The sequence below is a fragment of the Sander vitreus genome, chromosome 18 (genome assembly GCF_031162955.1).
Source record: "Sander vitreus isolate 19-12246 chromosome 18, sanVit1, whole genome shotgun sequence".
NCBI classification, from domain to species: domain Eukaryota; kingdom Metazoa; phylum Chordata; class Actinopteri; order Perciformes; family Percidae; genus Sander; species Sander vitreus.
In genome coordinates, this window is record NC_135872.1 from 26,539,930 (window position 1) to 26,560,433 (window position 20,504).

At 40.3% G+C, this 20,504-nt stretch overlaps 1 protein-coding gene across 1 annotated transcript in view; it reads left to right on the forward strand.

The window, feature by feature from the left end:
- The window catches only part of ube2j1 (ubiquitin-conjugating enzyme E2, J1), a 56,495-nt gene that overhangs the window by 26,585 nt on the left and 9,406 nt on the right, over positions 1-20,504 (forward strand). Inside the window, exons 3-7 of the mRNA XM_078274141.1 lie at positions 2,227-2,358; positions 2,964-3,048; positions 7,865-7,970; positions 18,856-18,985; positions 20,063-20,191. Coding sequence (XP_078130267.1) covers positions 2,227-2,358; positions 2,964-3,048; positions 7,865-7,970; positions 18,856-18,985; positions 20,063-20,191 — 582 coding nt within the window. The remainder of the gene's footprint in view (positions 1-2,226; positions 2,359-2,963; positions 3,049-7,864; positions 7,971-18,855; positions 18,986-20,062; positions 20,192-20,504) is intronic.

Consider the following 20,504-nt stretch of genomic DNA (forward strand, 5'->3'; position numbering starts at 1 on the left):
ATTTTTAATCAATAGTTTATGCCAAATCATTGATTTCTTTAATCGGTAGCCGTGTAATAACTGGGATAATGTAAAGCAAGCGGGTCATTACGTGGGTGTGCCCAGGCAACAGGCGACCTCTGTCTTGCCATGTCCCGCAACACTGACGTTACCTGAAAAGATAAAAATCGGTGTATCAGTAATTTTTGTTTTACATGTTTAACTGCAATGTAATCGATACAAGGTAGTCTGCGCTAATGGTAGGGAGCTAACGTTAGAGCCTTTAGAGCTAGAGGGCTAGCGTTAGCTTCCAACATTAACATCTTACATTCATTGTTAATAAGAATAAAACTTGTTAGATAATTACCTTTCTGTTCGAACGTAACGTCTATAGTATTCAAGACGAGCAAAACCAATGTGTTCTTCTTCTGATGCCAATGTAGGCTCGCAAAGCCAGGAGAAACATTTGCAGAAAGACGACGTAGTCTGCCATTGTCGTTGTTATGAAGTTTTCGGGGAATGCTGAGACGTATGACGACGTATACAGTGACGTAACTACGTGGTTCTCTGGGCTCTCTATTTATGTGTAGCATAAGGGACTACAACTTGCATTTCCTTATGCAACCATGTGTTGTAGAATGACAATAAATAAGCCTTAAACCTTATCCTGAAAATAATATATACCCATGCACGACAAAACAAAACATGCAAGAATTAAATCCCCCTTGCGAAACCACGGATAAAGTTACACTCGGCCAGGCATGCCAGACACTTAAATATGAACTTCAATTCAATTGAAAATACAGCGATTTCAAGCCAGAGAGCGGAGTTCACATTGCGGCGAAAACAACATGCTTTCCCCCAGGAAACGCTTAGTCCAAACCGCAATATTTTTCTTAAACTTTAACTAGTCGTTTGGGTGACTAAACTTAACTGTCATTGCCTCATGACGGTCACTTCTTCTGGCTAAACTCCACTACCACGGCCCCTGAAAGGAGCGTCATCTGGCGGCCTTTACCCGGCTCACAGTCACCTATTGGCGGCTAAACAAACTCCCGCTGGTAGCCGGCGTCGCGGCTAAATTACGACCAGCAACTGCCGCTCGGATTTTATCGTTCTATCGCACTATATACTGTTCATGTTACAGCACTTTACTTGCAAAATTCTTCTTTTTTAGGTATATAATGGTCTATTGGTGAAGTAGCATCGATCACTTTGAGAGGGGATATGTAGACCAGAAAGGGGGAAATTCCATGCATCCCCTCCGGCAAATCGCACCCTGGATATACAGTGGTGCTCATAAGTTTATGAACCCATGCTAAAGTTGACTAAAAAGAGGAATAAAAAAAATCATCTTTTGGAAATTGATCTTAATCCTTAATAAAAAAAAAATTGGAAAAATCCAACCATCAAGGACACCAATTTTGTTTGTGAATGAATAATGTATCGTAAATAAATAAATGTCCTTCCTTAAAATACAGGGGTAAATACAAGTAAGTACTAGTAATATACAAGTAAGTACTAGATACCCCATACCTAGAGATTGGCATGGTTTTATTTCAGTTAGCCTGATCAGATAGCTGGTTTGATTTGCATTGAGAGATGATCTTATGGAAAGTACCCCATGCCAATCTCTAGGTATGGTGAAGGGTATGTGATGATGGGGGGGCTATTTTAATTCCAAAGGCCAAGGGAACTTTATCAGGATGCATAGTATCCTGGATCCATGAAATAACTGGCCTTTAAAAATAAATGCCTCTATGGGAATTTAACATAGGGGTGTACTCACTTATGCCCCCTGTATTTTAAGGAAGAACGTTTATTTATTTACAATACATTATTCATTCACAAAGAAAATTGATGTCCTTAAAGGTTGGATTATTCCTCTTTTTTTTAATTAAGGCATTAAGATCAATTTCCAAAAGATGATATTTTTTGTATTCCTCTTTTTAGTCAACTTTAGCATGGGTTCATAAACTTATGAGCACCACTGTACCTAAACCTGTAAATAAAGGTAGAGAAAAATGAGGATCAGAGTTAAATTACAGAAGATTCATAATTTAAGACATTTTGCTTCCTTTATTAGTTAAATACTGCACAATAAGACAATATATTAGCACAACAAACAGCTGTGGGGGTCACATCTCATAGGACATGTCACTGTCAGTGTTGTAACCCTTCAGACAACACTGGGACGACTTGAGTAATCACAGGTTGTCAGTGACATTTCTCTCTCTCTTTTTGCAGGATAACCTCTTTGAATGGCACTTCTCCGTACGTGGGCCCCCAGATTCCGATTTCGATGGCGGTGTTTACCACGGCAGGATCGTGCTTCCCCCAGAGTACCCAATGAAGCCCCCTAGCATCATCCTCCTCACGGTAAGACGCCGGCAAAGGCTACATTTCTATCACATCTGATTATTCTCCCGCTGATGCGGAACAGGAAGACGCCAAATCAGATGATCAAAGAGTGGAAAATGGACAGCATGTCATTTAACCTTCAGCCATTTGTGGTTACATCACACGTAGTGACAGTTGTCAGGTCAAAGCCTGGGCTGTCATCACAATGTCAGAGAGAATTGCACTGGTTTTGTGATAATATGAGACTCTTATTATATTCAGACAGCTGTATGACGCCCTGCACTAATGACAGGCTGATAAAAGCGTACCCTTAATTCTTTCGACAGAGACTTTTTTTCATTGTGTTCCAGCTCTTTTTGCTCCTCTTTGTTTATTTTTCAGTTTGCATTTATTGTTTGAAAACTCTTACTTTTGCAGAAAAGCAGCCTGCATTTCCCCGTTCCCCAATCTCAACTGTGTCAAACTTCCATGTCTGTCTGCTTGTCATAAACTTTGACAATGTATGTTCTATTAATTTATCTCTACCACACACACACACACACACACACACACACACACACACACACACACCCCCACCCACCCACCACTCACCTCCACCTTCTTTTTATTGCCTTCCCTCCTAGCCGAATGGAAGATTTGAAGTTGGAAAGAAAATTTGTTTGAGCATCTCTGGCCACCATCCGGAGACCTGGCAGCCTTCTTGGAGCAGTAAGTTTCCTCAACGACAAGTCAAAAGTTTTCCACATGCCCTGAGTTTCTCTAATTAGTTCTCCAAATACAAGTCACTGTTTTAGTGTAGTCTTAAAGTGGACATATTATGCTTTTCCGTATTTTCTGTCATATCTACAATTTTAAAATGTCTGATTTTCATGTTAAACATAGCCAAAACAAATAATGAGGTAAATGTATTTCAAAGAAATCCCTGTGAGCTAAAATGTTTAGATTTTTTTTTTTTTTACTCTCGGCCAAGTGTTACGCAACTCTAAGCCGGCCTTCTATGATTGGTCATCTGCTCCAAGTAAGCAGGACTGGAGTGTTTCTTTAATTATGAAACATTGTCGCATTTAGCTACAGGCTAACGGCAGTAAAATATGTCATCTTGGCTGCCAGTGGCGTTACATTCTCCCCAATTCCTGCTCGCATTACTCCTGAAACATTTTCTGTTCATGTAGTATTTGCTTTAAAAGCCTTTTTGACTGTAGATAGTGCTGCTATATTGTATTAGTGTCAACTGCTAACAATAGTAACTACATGCCAAAGGCAGTAAAAAATGCCATCTTGGCTGCCAATGTTTTTAAATTCTCCCCATTTCCAGGGCGCATTACTGCTGAAACATGTCCGATTGGGTAGTGTTTGGTTCAGAAGCCTTTATTTGTTCCATTACAATCTAACGTTGTCCTAGTGTAACTATTAAGGTGCTGCATGTTAACACGAGATAGCTGTAATCTTGGCGGACAATGCTGGTCATTTCTCCCCAATTTTTGGGTCACTTTACTGCTGGGACATGGCTGGTTGTGTAATATTTGGTTTAGAAGACTTTACCGTTGATTTTTCACGGTACAAAGTCCTGCTATACTCCGTTGCAGTAGCTCCAATGAAACACGGAGCGGAGGCTCCGGAGATTCCAGGAAGCGCGCTGGCCAATCAGCGCACACTGGGCTTTTGCGGGAGGGTGGCTTAAAGAGACAGGTGCTCCTACAGACCATCTCATACTGAGGGTGAATACAGGTGCAGCAGCCATGGGCAGTATGAGAAAAATAAAGTGTTTAGTACAAACACAAAATACAAGTATCATCCTGGTCTTAGGTTGGAATGAAACCTAAGAACCTTTAGAAATAATCAATTGACAAATAGTCTTCAAACGCTTCAGATGTGAAGTTATTCGCTGTCAAAGTGACGCCAAAATGAATGGGAGTCAATGGAATGTTAACGCCAGGTGATGGCTTGTTAGCCTATGAACCTCTCCATAGGAGGTACACTTTTCAGACGCTCGCTTACCCCCTTGGGAAAAACATGAGAGATTGTTTTGTCAACGCTAAAAAAAAACGGCTTCATGGAACACTTAACAGTGTTACAGTCAGACAGTCATTTGGATTTGGAGATAAACAACAGTCATGTTAATGATTAGAGTAGATAAATGTAATGATTCACGGTATGTCGGTGTTTAACATACTGCTGTTGCCAGGCAGCGACTTTATGAATCCCGCTATGGCCACGCCAAGACCCGCCCTTCAAAAGCATATATTGGCCAGGCGTCCATGCTTACGCAAGGTAACGTAACCCCATTTGTACAGGTCCTATCCCCTGACCAATTGGCTATCCTAACCTTAACCACTCAAGGTCAAATGCCTAACCCCAACCAATCAAGCTGCTTCATAGGGCTGGTCTTGGCGTGGCCATAGTAGGATACGTAATTTTCCGCCAGGCAGCCTACTTTCCTTTACTTCCGCTCTCTTCTTCTCCACTACTTCTTGCTTATCCACAGATTATTTTGTTTGTACGCCCTCTGGTGTTTCGGAGAATACTGCAACGAACAATGCGTTGAGCATAAACGTCTCCATGCATGCTCGTAGCGTGCGAACCATCTACGGCGGCCCGCACAGGCCTCCTTATCTCAAATGACAGTCCGAAGCTTTTGCACAACATGGACCAGCTAAAATCTTCCAATTCTGTGGATAAGTTATAAATGTCTAAAGAAAAACCATAAAGCAGATTCGCTTTCGAAGTTTGGAATCAGTTCAAACGTAATTAAAACGAAAACTCTGTACGGTGTGTCTACTCCTGCAAAATGGAACTAGCTTACCACAATAATAGCACGACGTCAATGCTTCAGCATCTCAACAGAAAACATCGAGTCTAACTTAATCATCCATTCCACGAAGCGGACCCGACAAAAGTAAATCAGAGTCGTATGGACGATGAAACTACACCAAACGCAACAACTACCAAAAACAAAGACAAGAAAATACGTTGCGGTGACCACAATTTGACCTAAAGAGCCGACTTGTTGACTATCCCTTCGGAAAAACAGCTGATTCTTGCGCACCATTTTCTCTCCCTCTCTGTCTTCACGGAGAAACAGCTGATCAACGATCTACTAGCATAAGTGTAACAGAGCTGTGTAGCATTGTAATCAAATATATAAATGAAAATAGGTTGAGTATAACTAATATTTACATATAGGCCTAGTTACAGATCAGTCTCAGGTTGAAACTTGTAGCTCTGAAAGTTAAGTTGCACAACTTAAGATAATGTTTATGTATGTTTAATGTATGCCTTAGTTTGAGGTTGTTATTGCATTTCAGAAAATGTTTTCTTTAAAACAAATGTAATATGGCACTTAAATGCACTTAATATGTTTTTTGAGAGATGACCTGTAAGCAATGTAAGCAATAAAAATGTTGCCTTTTCCAATCAAATAAATCAAACTACTGTATATTATTGTTCTTCAATAAAACAAAAGTATTTCTTATCCAATTAATCGATGGAATAATCGGTAGAATACTCAATTACTAAAATAATTAATAGCTGCAGCCCTACTCCAGAGTAAAAACTGATCATTTATTTCTACTGAACTCATTTTAGTTCTCTGCTGGCAATCAGCACATTTGCTGAGTTCTACTTTCATGTTACTTCTTAGCATTTAATCAGGGGGAACACAGTGGGGGACCGTGCATATTCCTCAAAGCATTTTTCCGTACTAGTTCCCACTCATGAAAAAGGTAATAACAGGTTAATAATAGAATAAAATCAAAGACAAAGGTTACTCTAAACCTCTTTTTACCAACATACTGCAGGTTACATGGCTGGCCATGCCTTAGACATTTGACTTCCCTTGCTGGGTTTTTAAAGTGTTGTCTAAAAAGGTGTGCCTCATTCTTTTTGGAATGACCCCAGGAAGCCTTGCTGAATAATTGATTCCTGCACTTCACAGCCAGGCCAGCTGTACTGATTCCATGGTTACGCTTACTACTGTTGGATGTTGCTTTAGTTCATATGGTACGCCTACATATTTGATAAAATGTCCTAAGTAATTCAAACATTCCCTTTGATATTACTCTAGAGAAGTTTGACATTTTCATGTTTTACATATTCCTATTTATTTAGATCCATATATATACTTATTTATGATTATGTGTCTGTGTTTTTAAGCTATTTCCCCTTTGTAGTTACTACTGTGTATTTGAAAACACACACACCCACACACATAGATCCATTCATCTTTTTCAGAACCTAGGAAAAACTTGGAACTGAAAAGACTTATCTGAACAGACTTTTATATATATTTATTTATATCAATATATATAAAAGTCTGTGTTTTTATATATATATATATATATACACACACACATATAACTGCTGTTATCAAAGTAAAATGAGCTGCTGCTTCTCCTTCTTGTATTCATTTAGGGTTGCAGACTTAACTTCATTGGTGCAAACGACCAACTTTCTGCTCTTTGATTTTTTTTTTTTTTTTTTTTTTTTTGTGGTTCATTAATTAAAATGAGACTGAGTGAAGTTTAATTTATGTAATGGGTTTTCATGTCAGGCCGCACTGCAAATACATAGTATCTTGACGAGGCATTCAGCTACGGTTTGGTGGTGAAGATTCTATAGTGGTATAAGGTATCAGTATTATATCGTGAAAGAATTGCCATAAGAAAAGTTAGCCATAAAATACAATAATGAAAAAGAATGAATTCAAATGCTCCATAATTAATTTCAATTGCTGCCATATTATGTCCAATTTGGCTTTGTAACAGTTTGAGAGTCCCAGCATGCTCTCATATGGAATCTAATAAGGTCATTCCAGCACGTTTGTAAGTTATACACCAAAATGGAGAAATTATGAGATGTAACAACTAAAAGGTGCTCATGGTGATGACTGCTACAGTATGAATGAGTGCTCTTAAATGGACATTAGAATCATGAATAGGACATTATGATCAGGGTTTTGGAGTATCCTGGTTATGCGTAACTAACAAAATGGTGCTGTGTGGGCCTTATCACAAAAAAACACCAAATATTAGTGTGCGTGTAATTTCAGTTTCTATGTTCATACGGTTAGTCTATAGTTAACTGTATTATAATAAAATCCAATATGGATAACTTTAGTAGGCTTATCTTTTTCAAAGACAGTCAGATAAAATGGGCTTCCAGATGATGTATTTAGTATATTGGATAGACTGAAGCACAGACGAAACACAGCCAGTCATAATATAGACCCAAACAAACCCTTGACCCGGACCATATTGTAAAATGTGTCCTGTGCCAGCTGGAGAATGTGTACACATGGTACACACATGGTGGGTGTCCTCAAATAGGCCAGGGTAAATCCAGGCTTATGCTCAGAAAACAAAGCATCCTTCCCACTTATGTAACACGGTCACTGAACATGACGACAGGTGCAGCCTGTCGTATAATTTAACCTTCCCTGTTTTTGCCAGGAATGTTGAACGTGCTCTGATTTTAATGTTTCTCATCTTCTCTTTGTTTTTTCTCCTCTTGTCTTTTTCTCTTCCAGTCCGAACTGCCCTAATAGCTATAATCGGATTCATGCCAACAAAAGGAGAGGGGGCGATAGGATCTCTTGATTATACTCCAGAAGAGAGGAAGGCCCTTGCCAAAAAGTAAGATTTTGGTGGATGAAAATCACTCCAATGTTTACTGGGCAGAACATGTGTTGTGGGTGCACTGCTATGGATAGAGAATGATAATGAGGTGAGTGGTGAGGAAGAGTGTGTATCGTAAAGATTGTATGATCTTGCATGCTGGATTAGCAACACGCCGGTAAAGGATATGGTCAGTGCCGACGTTACATGCATGATTTTCAACCCGGGCCCTATTTTCCCATGCATTGGTGTTTACGTGACTAATGTGAACAAGAATCTTCAAAAATGTATCCACTGCAAGAACGCTGTAACCGGGCTGCAATGCATTCAAATGGGGTAAATGCGCATTGTCTATTTCTTTCACTAAAAGTTCTGTTTGCCACTGACAGGGTCAGACTGTCTGTCTGTCTGTGTCTGACCACATTATGGAAAGAATCCCTACAGAGATGGACCTTTTTGTTAAAGAGTAAGATCCTTTTAGTTTACCCAGAAACAGTTTTGAACTCGCTATCGCCAAACCCACCAGACTCCACTTAAAATAAACAATACTTTTAGCGTGTATAGAGCCAGCATATTTCCACATGTAAATGGGTAAATGTAAGGGTTTATTTCAACCAAACCAGAGTGGTGATTGTTGGAACAGTGGAAAGACCAACCAAAACGGCTTTTCATAGTTTTATTTTGTTTCTCTGAACTTTGAATGAAGTGTGTTTTTATGATGATAATATTACTGTTTATTTAAATGGGGGTCTGGTGGGTTTGGCAATAGCTATTTCGGGGATTTTCATGTTAAACAGAAACAATCTTACTCTTTAAAAAGGTTGGCCTCTGTAAGGATCCTTTCTATAATGTCAGACACTTAGAACAACTAGAAAATGCATTTCCTGCAGAAAATGCATGGGAATGCTGAATAGCTGAATTGCTAAAGCTAAACTGGATGAATAGCTTAAATCCGTAAGAAGAAGTTGAAGTAGTGAGAGTAGTTGAAAAAGTGGAAATCGTTTTAATAAGTATGAATTTCATTAAAAAGTTAAAAGTTGGCGCTAAACTGAATTGTCGGCTTTAAAAGTTGAAAATCTTTCTTAATATTTAAAAAAGTATAAATAGTAGAAAAAAGTTGAAGTCCTATCATTAGCTGAAAGAGCTGAACAGTATATATATATATAAAATATGTATTGCATAACTGAGCACATTGGCGGAAACTAGACAAAAATACCTACGTTTTGATGTATAAATTGTTTATGACAAGTAAATATTGTGGGTGTGAGAGCAGTTTATAGAGCAAAGACAAAGATAATTTTTCGAAGCTCCACACTCTGATCTGTGACATCACTCACTCTAAGAAGCTACATACACACTCTGTTTAATCGATCAAATTTCCTGAAATGTACACTTTTTTTTCACAAAAACTGTAAAAAATGTCAAACTAAAAAGCCAAAGCCTAATACCTGAATATTTTGTAAACAGTTTAAAGTTTGAATCACGTCTGTAGGTGAAAGAATGTAAGAGGAGATACATTTTGAAGCAGAAGAGGATTTGAAGGATTTGAAGCTTGCTCTCATTGACTTCAATGTTAAAAAAAAGTGGTAAAAAGCTTAATATTTAAAATAGTATAAATAGTAGAAAAAAAGTTGAAGAAGTCCCATCATTAGCTGAAAGAGCTGAACATTTTACAAGTTGAATGGTTTTAATAGCTGAAAGTATGCAGAAGTTACGGAGAGCCAAAAAACGTACGGAAGAGGGTTTAATAATAAAGAACAGAATAACAATAGTTGGAATGCTGTTGAACAGCATTCCCACTAATAATCTGAGCATGTCAATGGCAAAACAAGCACTTTTTTTGGATGTAAATTAAAGGTACGCAATAACCTTTTAAACGTAGAATATGTAATTTTCTGCGGGTTTGTTGTAACGTTACTCAACACCGCTGAGAGACTTACTTTGTGGCTGGGGCTGGCCGAGGTACTCGACGGCCGAGGATACGTCTACATCCATGGGATAACTTTTACGTCCGATGGCTGGAGGTTGTTGCTACCGGAATTCTCCCTACCTTCACCTTTTTTTAAACTTAATTAAGTCGTTTTGGTGTCTAAACTTAACCGTTGTTGCCGCAGGACAGTCACCATTTGTCGGTCAACTTAGCTGTAAAGAAGACCGCTAAAGGGGGGAGAATTTCAGCACAACACCGCAGCCAGCCAGACTCGCACGCTTGGGGCGATTTGGTTGTTTCCCCAACGACTCATAAAAACCTTCTGTTACTGCCGTTAGCATCGTTATCACCCGGCGCTGGAGTTTGTGCTGGCTGGGTTCAGATTGCTGTAAGTTAATGATAGTGGCTGGCTGCTGGCTAACTGTCGATGTGTCGTGTCCTCGGTGCTGTTGGCGGCTCTCATCCCAACTGAAGTCTCTTAGCGGCGGGGAGTGAGGCAGAAAAACCAGGGTGGGATAGCTGGCTAAATTAGCAGTAGGTTAGTTGTCTATCTATACAGCTGGCAAATGTAATCATGGGTAGAGAAAACAATTATACTTAAAATAACTTGATGAGCGTTTTGAACGATGTTGTAACCTTGTAATGTTCCCCACCAAGCATTAGCATGAGCGAACGCTAACATAATTGTCAACGTAGCACATAACGTTAAGCCGGATTGATCGATATCAAAATTAATTTAAAAATAAGGTCTCTGCTGTATTACTGTGTTGTAAGTGGCATGTACTCAATGACAAAATGATGTCGTGTGGCAGAAAGCAAGCTGTATTACGGTTACTGAGTATTATTCTTTCTGTGACATTGTATGATTTACAGTTACTCTCAAACGTATCATCTGGGTTCCCGTGTTTTGACTGAAGTTAGAGGAACTAGAGGGGTCAAAGGTTTTATGACGCCACTGACAGGCGACTAAATGAAACGTCCCGTGTCATTAAAATAAACTAACAGATTTCTCTGGGTTTGAACATTGTTGGAAACATTTGGGATAGCGTAAGTAGATAACTCAACAAAATAACATAGGTAAAGTCGTTTTTAGACATTTTAATGCAGAAATGTTACATATTGTACCTTTAACTTAACATTATAGCTTGTTTTGCTGCTGCTGACTGCAGCGGTCTAGCTTAACAGTGGACCAAAGATTGTTGTTCCAATCACTCACTCAGTCACTTCGAGATAAAAACTTAGGAAAATAGGGTCCAGGAATAAAAACCGAAACCCAAGTTACCCTTTAACACAGCAAACTCCATACAAGCGTTTAATGTAATCAACACATGAGCCTCGGTGGACATGCCTCCCACTAAAAAGTCTCTTGTCACAAATGGAAAGGAGTGCGCCCAAGCCAGTCCTAGTATTACAAATTCATGACAAATTCATTATCACGAAAATACCCGGCCTCTGGAGGGAGCATGAGTGGGCACGTTCCTCTTCATTTCACACCACATTTCCCTCAGAGGAAACCACACAAAGCCAGAGAAGGAGAGGATCCAGCTAGAGTCGCTCTTCTAATAGCAGATGGGGGTCTTGATCAGCCGGCTGTTTCATTAGCACATAGAGATGAGATAGACAGAGATAGACGCACTTTGCTATAAATACATGGCTGCTCCATCTCCCTGATGGAAAAAAAAAAAAAAAAAAGATTTTTTTTTTTTTACTCTGTGTGAGGCTGAGGCAGCACTCTTTTGGGGGTTCTCATCTTTGTTTCCATGCCCATGGTGATTGTAGAGCTGTCAGTCAGAAAAGGGCATCTGCACAGCAGGATATTTTTTGTCAAATGTTTTTCAGAGTTTGCCGAGTTTGTGACTGACAAGTAAACTGCAGAAGATGTTGGCTAGCTTGTTATGTAGCAAACCAAACACAGGGCCCTGTGGAAGCCTGGGAAGTCTCAGAATTTAAAATGAAAAATGTCAGTCATTTCTGACACCCGAGTGAACTTTTCATATACAGGACACATGCTGCCAGCATATATTGTGATTATAGTTATTAGAGTGTAAGGATACAGTGGCCTACCTGACTGTCAAGTTCTTTTCTGGGGCAAAGTTGTCAAATTAATTGCCAAATAAACCCTTCATTTACCCCAGTAAGAATAGTGCTACACTTGTTTTGTACTGCAGATAACTGGTGACAGGCCTTGCAGAAGAATATGGTTCCCCTTCTGTTTAGTGATGTAATCCAGATTGCTCCAAATCCTCAGATCCATCCCACAGAGCAGTGCACATGCAGTATTTGACACTACTGTTTCTTAATGCAACTCGATAACTCAGGGTTTCACTTAGTGCATGTCTGCCTGAAAATGTTGTCAAGCTGGAGTTGTGATAACACAATGGGCCATTACTGATGTTACCAAACTGGAGCTTGTCCAAAGTTAGGCTTTTTGTGTAAAATCGAACCGTGTGTCTCAATTCATATACTTCTGTGAGTACACTTATACATGTAGTGCACTGTGTACACTTGTGTACTCACTTGTGTAGTACGTACATTTCGACACGATAGTATTGTCTCAAATCACACATGGCCGTCAACTGACAGCAGTATAGTGGTACTTATCGGAAAAAAAAGAAGCATAAATGGCATTTGTATAGTTTGTGTTTCACAGTTTTCAATAGTAACCACTGCAGCTTCTTCGCCCGCCACATTCACAAGTTTGAAAATGCATTGGTGGTCCCGTAGCTTCCGCGTAGCAAATATGGTGAATGTTGAGAGCGATTAGTGTCCAGCATTTCACACTCAACATTTTGATCTTCTGAGTGCAGCATCCGTGTACTCGTAGCGCACTGCAGTTGTCCAAACTTTGTCAGTGTGAATGCACTATGTACTCAAAATAGCAAGTGTAAGTACAGAAGTGCGCAATTTCAGACACAGCACAAGGAATAAAGTAAATGTTAGCCACTTTTAGTCAGCACAATCACTGTAGTTACACGCATAACTTGGAAAGAAATAAGACTTGAGGCCTGAATATAATCTATAACCACAATGTTGTGGTTATGTGCATAAAGACTGTGGTAAGTGCAAGCCGTTACACAGCCCATGTAGACAGCTCCATTGATAAAAATAAAGCCAGATAAGAGATGGAGGACTGAAAGACACCACTGAAACACCAGTCTAGAAAAGTCTTAATTAAGCGGGTCACAGACAGGTACATGCTTGGCAATCTCAGGCAAAATCAGAGGACAGCAAACTCTCTCTTATTTTTTTAACGTTTAATTAATGGAAAGCTGTTGTAATATTTTTGTGTACACCACCACCTCAAGTTGTTACGCCTCGCGTCCACACTACTCCGGTGTTAAACCAAAAACAGTAGTGCCCAACACTGCTTGCAACAGTTAGATTTAGCGCTGTGGCGCAGTCGGCACAGGTTGCTGATATAGGCTACGTTTTATTTTTCCAGAGCATGTGATAATGACAAATGCCAATTCTTTGCATAAATCAAACTGGTTTAAGCCCGTACACCGGACAGGTAAAACCGGTAATCGACCCAACTCTGTGCCCCCCCCCCCCCCCTGATTCCACGATTGAAAAGGGATTTTCAGATGATGTTAAGGCCGTTACAGACCAACCAGACGGCCGACTGTTGGCAGAAAAGGCAGTTGGACTGATCAGTCTCCCCGAGTTGGTCAAAAAAGTGCCTCGGAACACACCAAAGCGACGAGACGTAATACGTCTCCATAACAGCAGGCAGCGCTAATCTGTATTGTCGCCCCAAAAAATGAAAACCGGCAGCTGATTGGACGAACGTGTCACCTGGGTCTGGCTGCTGCTTCTGGATTTTAGATTTTTCAACCGATGAGAATGGCGACTCATTCAGAATACGATCTCATATTGTACTAAAATAGTTCACCGAAACGTGTTTCTGAAAAAAAAACGTACGCTGTGCGGTTGCTGAATCTGTCTTCATTTCAGTTCGACAAAGGTCAGTTTAAAAGATTTTCGTCAGATTTTGAGAGGCTTAGTCACGCTTGCCATTTCCGGGTGAGTCCTGACGGCCTTGTCTCCGACTGAGCACGTCAGGTCGGCGAAAATGAAGGCAGACAGCTCCTCCAACGGACGACGGCACGGAACACACCGAACAGACTCGAGTCACCGACCTCGCCAGACTGTCCAACAGCCAATTATCGGCCCGGTGTTTAGCTGCCTTTAGACCGTCCGACAAGCACTTTGTTTGACGCATACGATACTTAAAACCTTTCTGTCACTGAATTTTTCTGGACCAATGATTGACACATCTCAAACATGCTGCTGTCCTCTCAGTATGCATCTGAGATTTTTCAAACCAAATCTCCAGTTTTGACTTTTTTTCTTAAAGCGTGTTCATGATGATTAGCACTTATACCTAAACAGATTCAAACAGTCATTCATGTGAGCAACCATCAACCAACCATAGAGCCTGTATGCATGGCGTCCGCTTTTGGAGACATAGACTCCCTGTTTAAGCTGTCATAGTCCACTGACAAGATTACTGGAGGCGTAAGAGAACATTTGCCGTGCCTTGCAAAATGTCTAACAAGCCCAGCTTCTTCCCCAGCTACATCTTAACTTCACTTGAATACAATCCAATTTCAATTTGGCTCCAGAGGAAGACACTGATTTGGATCATTTATTACCATAATGTATGCAAATCTATCCATGCTACCTTTAGCCTGAGGAGTGCCACAGTGATGATGTGGCGTTCGTCAGAGCATGATTCATCCCTCCTCTTCACAGCTGTAACATCAGCCCATTAGCTGATGCAAGGGACGATTAGCTTTCCTAAGACAAATCCGCAGACACCTTTTAATGTGTTGCATTTTTATGTTTTTTTCACACACCACTGCGCTATGCAGCTGTGTTGATCCTTCTTTTAGCAATACTGCACTGAACCCCGCTGTCAGGAATGACATGAGAGCGTAAAAGTGCACGCTGCGGTCTGAACCCTTAGCAGGGACCTGGCATGTGAATGTGCCACAGGTGGTGAGGGGAAAAAAGCCAACCTGTCAGATGAGGATACACTGTGAGGCAGTCAACAATACAAACAAACCGCCAATGCCATAAACACAGCTTTTGAAGCTGGTTTTTCTGCCAGTTTCTTGACAGGATTCATACACAGCCCTGAAAGGTATGGGCAGCTTGATCTAAAAAATCTTTATAACTTCATAATCAAGATCACCTAGATGACGGTACATTTTTCAAAATCAATACCACCCCCTGCACTGGCTGCTAACTTTGTGAAATGTAACTTAAATGCCTGAGTTCTTTGTCTTGTTTCTCTGTCTTTGTTCGTGTTGACCACAACACACTCTGACCATCAGCAAATCTGAAATTTGGCTCTGTATCAAAACGCACTGTTGATTGGATGCCTGCTACACTTCTCCAAAAATAATTCTCTCTTGTTCATGTTTACTTTGCCACAGTGAGAACATTTTGGGCAGCCATCCTCTCTTCATAGGGCGTTTGATGGGGTAATTCAGTTATATTAAATGGGTCTAATTTGCAGAGTTTTAGCCATTTTAACTGTGATAAAAACATTGTACTCACCGTGCTTGGACAGGACCCCTTGGCATAAGTTTTTTTTTAACCCTCTGGGTCAGGTCCCCTTTGCTTCATTTTTCAACGCTCTGGGTACTCCTTTGGCGCCATTTTTCAACGTGCTTGGTCAGGACCCCTTGCCGTCACATTTTGACGCTCTGGGTCGGGACCCCTTGATATCATTTTTAATGTGTAGGGTAAAACCACTTAGGTTAGGATTAGGAAAAGATCATGGGTGGGGTTACAAAATGTACGTTTAAGTGACACGCTGAACAACAACAGGACACGAACCTCGGTCTCCCGGGTGAAAGTCCTATGTTTTTTCACCCATCTACCCCCCCCAACCTGCCTCGTTACGCAGATTTTAGGTCTTTAATACTAATCGCTGTCGTTGTCGCTCTTCATACTACGCCATCTTACAGTGCCGTGGTCGAGCTGCTGCTCTGCCCGGTGCGTCCCCATGCAGACGCTAAAGGGTGCTTTGTACGTCGGTATCTGACGCTGAGAGCCATTGACCAAGCGTCGGTAATCGACAGGTTGGGAGTGAGAACGGGTTGCTGTGTCAGCACTGGAGTATGGCCTGGCCACACCGTTTATTAGGGGTGTGACGAGACAGCCAGCTCACGAGATGGAGGAGGATTCATGAGAACATGATTTTAACACTATTTTAAAGAAAACTTCAATCACGAGAGTCTTATTCAATCGAAAGTCACAAAATGAAAAATGAGCACTGTGAAAGGTTTTGCCACAAACTGAAATGGCTTCACTCCTGTATAACTAACCTCTTTAGATCTAATAACTGTGGTGTCCCTCTCTCCTGCATACAACCTATTAATCAAAAAAGTATGTATTTCTTACACTGTACTGTAACTTTTATTCTTGTATATTTTGTGTGTGTGTGTGTACTGATATTGCGAGACAACTTTTAACCTTGACTAGAAATATCGTAACATTTTAATATCCCAAGATCTACACCTCTACCGTTTAACATTCTAGGATAGGGGGGAAAAAAACACAATTACAGCAGCGAAGGTGTCCTTGATAGAGGAGATATAGCAGCCCCTACCACAGCTTCTTTGTCAACTGAAAATGATGCCTGGGGGACGGATTCATCAGTCACTACAGCTTGGTTTGGTCAACAACAAAAATTGGCCGACATGAACACTAACCCAGGCTAATTAATTAGGTCAAACAAAATGTCATAGAAAAGAAAGGCTAACTGTAAAAGTGTTACCCAATCGGTCCATTGTTGCTGTCTTTTTTCCATCTGACTATGGGCCATGCTAACACTCACTGAGAATTGGGTAATGCGCACTCCGCTAAACAACGTGTATTGTGGCAAGCAAAAGACAGTAAGCAACAGTACACATGTAAACCAACCGTCGTGCCCAGATGAATATGCAGCTTGTTTGGTTAGCCGTAATATTGCCCTGAAAATAGATTATTATATGGTTAGCTACAACAGCGAATTAAGAGGACTAATTTCTGTGTTTACATTCAGTTGGACTACAGTTTCTGTAAAATGCTCTGCTTTCCCAGATGTATGCTGTTTTGCTGAAGTTGCGTTTCCCAAATCTCTAAACTTGAGGTTGGAAGAGAATAAGTAGCATGACCACTAGACAGAGTGGACACATTAATGAGAATAAGACAGAGGTTGAAGAATACCAGGATTTTCCTTAAAGCATGTAGCCGTGACATTATGTATTTAAGATAAGGTGTTGCAGCAAATGCATAACATCAGGTTGCTTCGTAATCATGACATGTATTTCAAACCTAATTGCACTTCAGTATGAATTACAAGCATGAGCCACCGTATAATTGCATACAGGTAGTGTGACATATATCAGTAAAAATGTAATTATTCTACACGCTAGTTGGTTAAAAAGTTAATTTTTCAGTTAACGTGGCAGATAAACCTGATATACTGTGACAAGTGAGCCAGAACATTAATGTTGGGCCTGTTCATAATTAACAGGTAATTTATTTAGTCACTGAACCACTGCCATTGTACTCACAGTAATTTCTTTTTCATTTATGAAGCAGGCTGTTCACTTATAGAGTGGAGGGACCTGCTTATTCATCAAATGACCTAATACTGTCACAAGCTACTTTTTTTTTTTTTTTTTAAATGAAGGTCTCTGAATCTTGGAAATTAGTAGTGTAAGGATTGGTCAAGGTGTGGAGGGGAACACATGGAGGCCAGAGTAATCTTCACCCGGTGTATGTTTTATTTGAAGTTTACATAAAACCAGTGAGCAGTTGAGGCTGGTTTTGGTGACGTTGTAAAAGAAATAGCTAGGTTATATGGATGGGAGCTCATGTAACAAACATTTGGTTGATTAAAGTCGTCATTTCATTAAGAATGAATGATGACAATTTGCATACTGAAATTACCAGAAATAAGTTATTTTAGTGTGCTCACATGATGCGTCTTGGTAGCCAAATGGTTACAGACCATGGCTCTTCCTGAACCTACAACTCCACTAACAATCAACCAATCAAATTAGCCACAAAGCTGTCTGTCACGTCAGGCTGGGTCGCAGCAAAGAGTGTCCAATCTTTTGTTGCATGTTAAAAAGCAGTGCCCATTATAGATTGTAACTGTAAAGAATAAAGTCTCTAATGGAAGCAAGTGGATGTTGAACTGATGTTAACTGTTCATCTGAGTGAAGATGGTATTTGTTATTCCATCTTTGCCGCAAATTACTGAAAAAGCTTTATGCGACGTACGGTTAGTACGAAACAGTCCATCTTCTCAACTCTACTGCTGTGCGCGGAAACTTAAGCAGTTGTGGGAGGCTACCTCCATCTTGTCTCATCTGATTGGTTTTGGTCATGCAACCTTTTTCACCTGTATTTTCCTCCAACTCCCAGAAACTCTTTGTTGTTAGGTGGGTTGATGGGGCTGAAAATGGCTGGATTGAAATTTTTTTCTTTTTAATGTGGAGATAGGTTGACCATGTTGGTATTTAATACATGTTTAATATATGCCCATATGCTTGCTTTGTTTCTTTGTAGGACACTTTCACAGACAAGAAATGCAGTGTAAGAATCGTGATCTTAATTCTTACGAAGAATCCTGCAGCCCTATGTTATACCTCTCTCTCTGTCTCTCTCTGCCTATTTCCAGTCTGCCTCTTCACTGTCAACTATTAAAAAAAATGCCCAGGAAATCTTACTTGCCCACTAACATAAGTTGGCCATGGAGGCCTGGGCTACACAACTTGGCAACACCATGACAACAGATCTATTGTGCCGACAGGATGGAATAAATAATGGACCTGCAGAAAGTAAACTAGTGTGTCTGGGTAGTGGGCAACCTACTCTCTAGGCCAAGGGTTAGCACTGTGACATGTAGAATGAGAGGTGCTCTTGGCAGCATGATGACCTCACCATGTACCACCTGTTCTCCGGCAGGTCCCAGGACTTCTGCTGTGAGGCGTGTGGCTGCTCCATGCGCTCTGCCCTCCTGGCTCTGACCCCCAACAGCAACCCCAGCGCAGAGGACCACAAGGCTAAAGAGCTAGCCCAGCAAATCAACTTCAAGGTACAAACTAGCTGTAACGGGAACCCTGTTTGATGTTAGGGCTGGACAATGAACCATTATGAATCTCTTACCCATTTCAATTTACTCATATTACAATTGTCAATAAATTGTCTAAATGCTGTATGATTTAAGTGAGAATAAACAGTTGCCATACTCACTTAAAAGTTAATTCTTGACTTTATCCACCACAAGGTCCATTTAGTAGCTGTTCTGGGGATTTCGATCATATGATGATCACATCTTACTACTCTAAGGACTTCACATGCATGTTGGCTAAAAAGTCCAGTGTACATTTTTGGAAACAGCAGTTAATAAAATAATCTCACCGTGAGGTCCACTTAGTGGCTGATCTGTAAAACTTATACAGAATATAATAAATACTACTTATAATACCGAAATACTGGTTTTATTCTCTAATTAATCCAGTAACATCCATTTAGCTGTTTTCTGATTGTTGTTAAACTACCGTAAGTGAAACATTGAGAATTTCTGCGCAGATTTTTCACGTTTAAAGTCTTCTAACAGCTCAAATGGTATTATCCATCTCGTTTCTGTTACACTTTTGATTTAAAACATATGCAGGAAGCGTTGAATTTCAATAACAGTAGCTTGACTTTGATGTTTTTTTTTAAAACCTGCAACGAAGTAGAAGTGATTGGAAACTATTAGTAAATGAAAATAGTACTTCCGGCAGAAAATGGAAAGTAAGAGCAGCAGATGTATACTAAATTTACTGTGTGAACTATTATATTACAGGTAATTCCAAATTTTGATTTGAACCAAGCTTTGATTTGTCCGTGCTGGCCATGTGCTATTATTTAAGAATTGGCCATTACTTTATTACTAGCTTACTCATCCGAAGTAAGCCACCATGACAGAGAAAATATCATGCAGTGCTTTATTTAAAAAACAATTTAGTTGTGTATATATATATATTTTTTTTTATTTTTATGGTTGTTAAAGTATATGTGACAGATTATTATGATATAGGTTATGATTTGAGGTTATGTTGTCCAGCCCTATGACAGGAGCCAATGCACAGTGTAGATGACTGCACTTCCCTGTGTGTTAATGCAGGAAGAGTCCAGTTCATCCAGACAGGCAAGTGAGAGCGGAGGTGCAGAAAGCGAGCCTTCCACACCCTCCCAGGAAGACACCTCCACGTCTGCAGGCCAGGAAGCTTCTGGAGAGTCCCGGGCTGAGCAGGTAGGTGTCATACTGCCCCCTGGGGTTACACGTGACTAGGGCTGTTGGAACGAATTCCCAAAGTCGAATATAATTTGATTAGTAAAAAAAATCAATACTATTCGAATGCTGAATTTACTATTTGAATGTTGGCTAACGTTAGCTAATCTCCCTCTTGTCACCTTGGCCTACCCACACGTGAAAACGAAAGGCTTTTGTCATGTCACATCTGATACGTTGGTGGGAGTGAGAAACACAAGGCATTGTGAGGTCTTAACATCACGGAGCACGTAACGTTAGTACAGGGGGAGTGACAGGCTGCGGCTGGAAATCA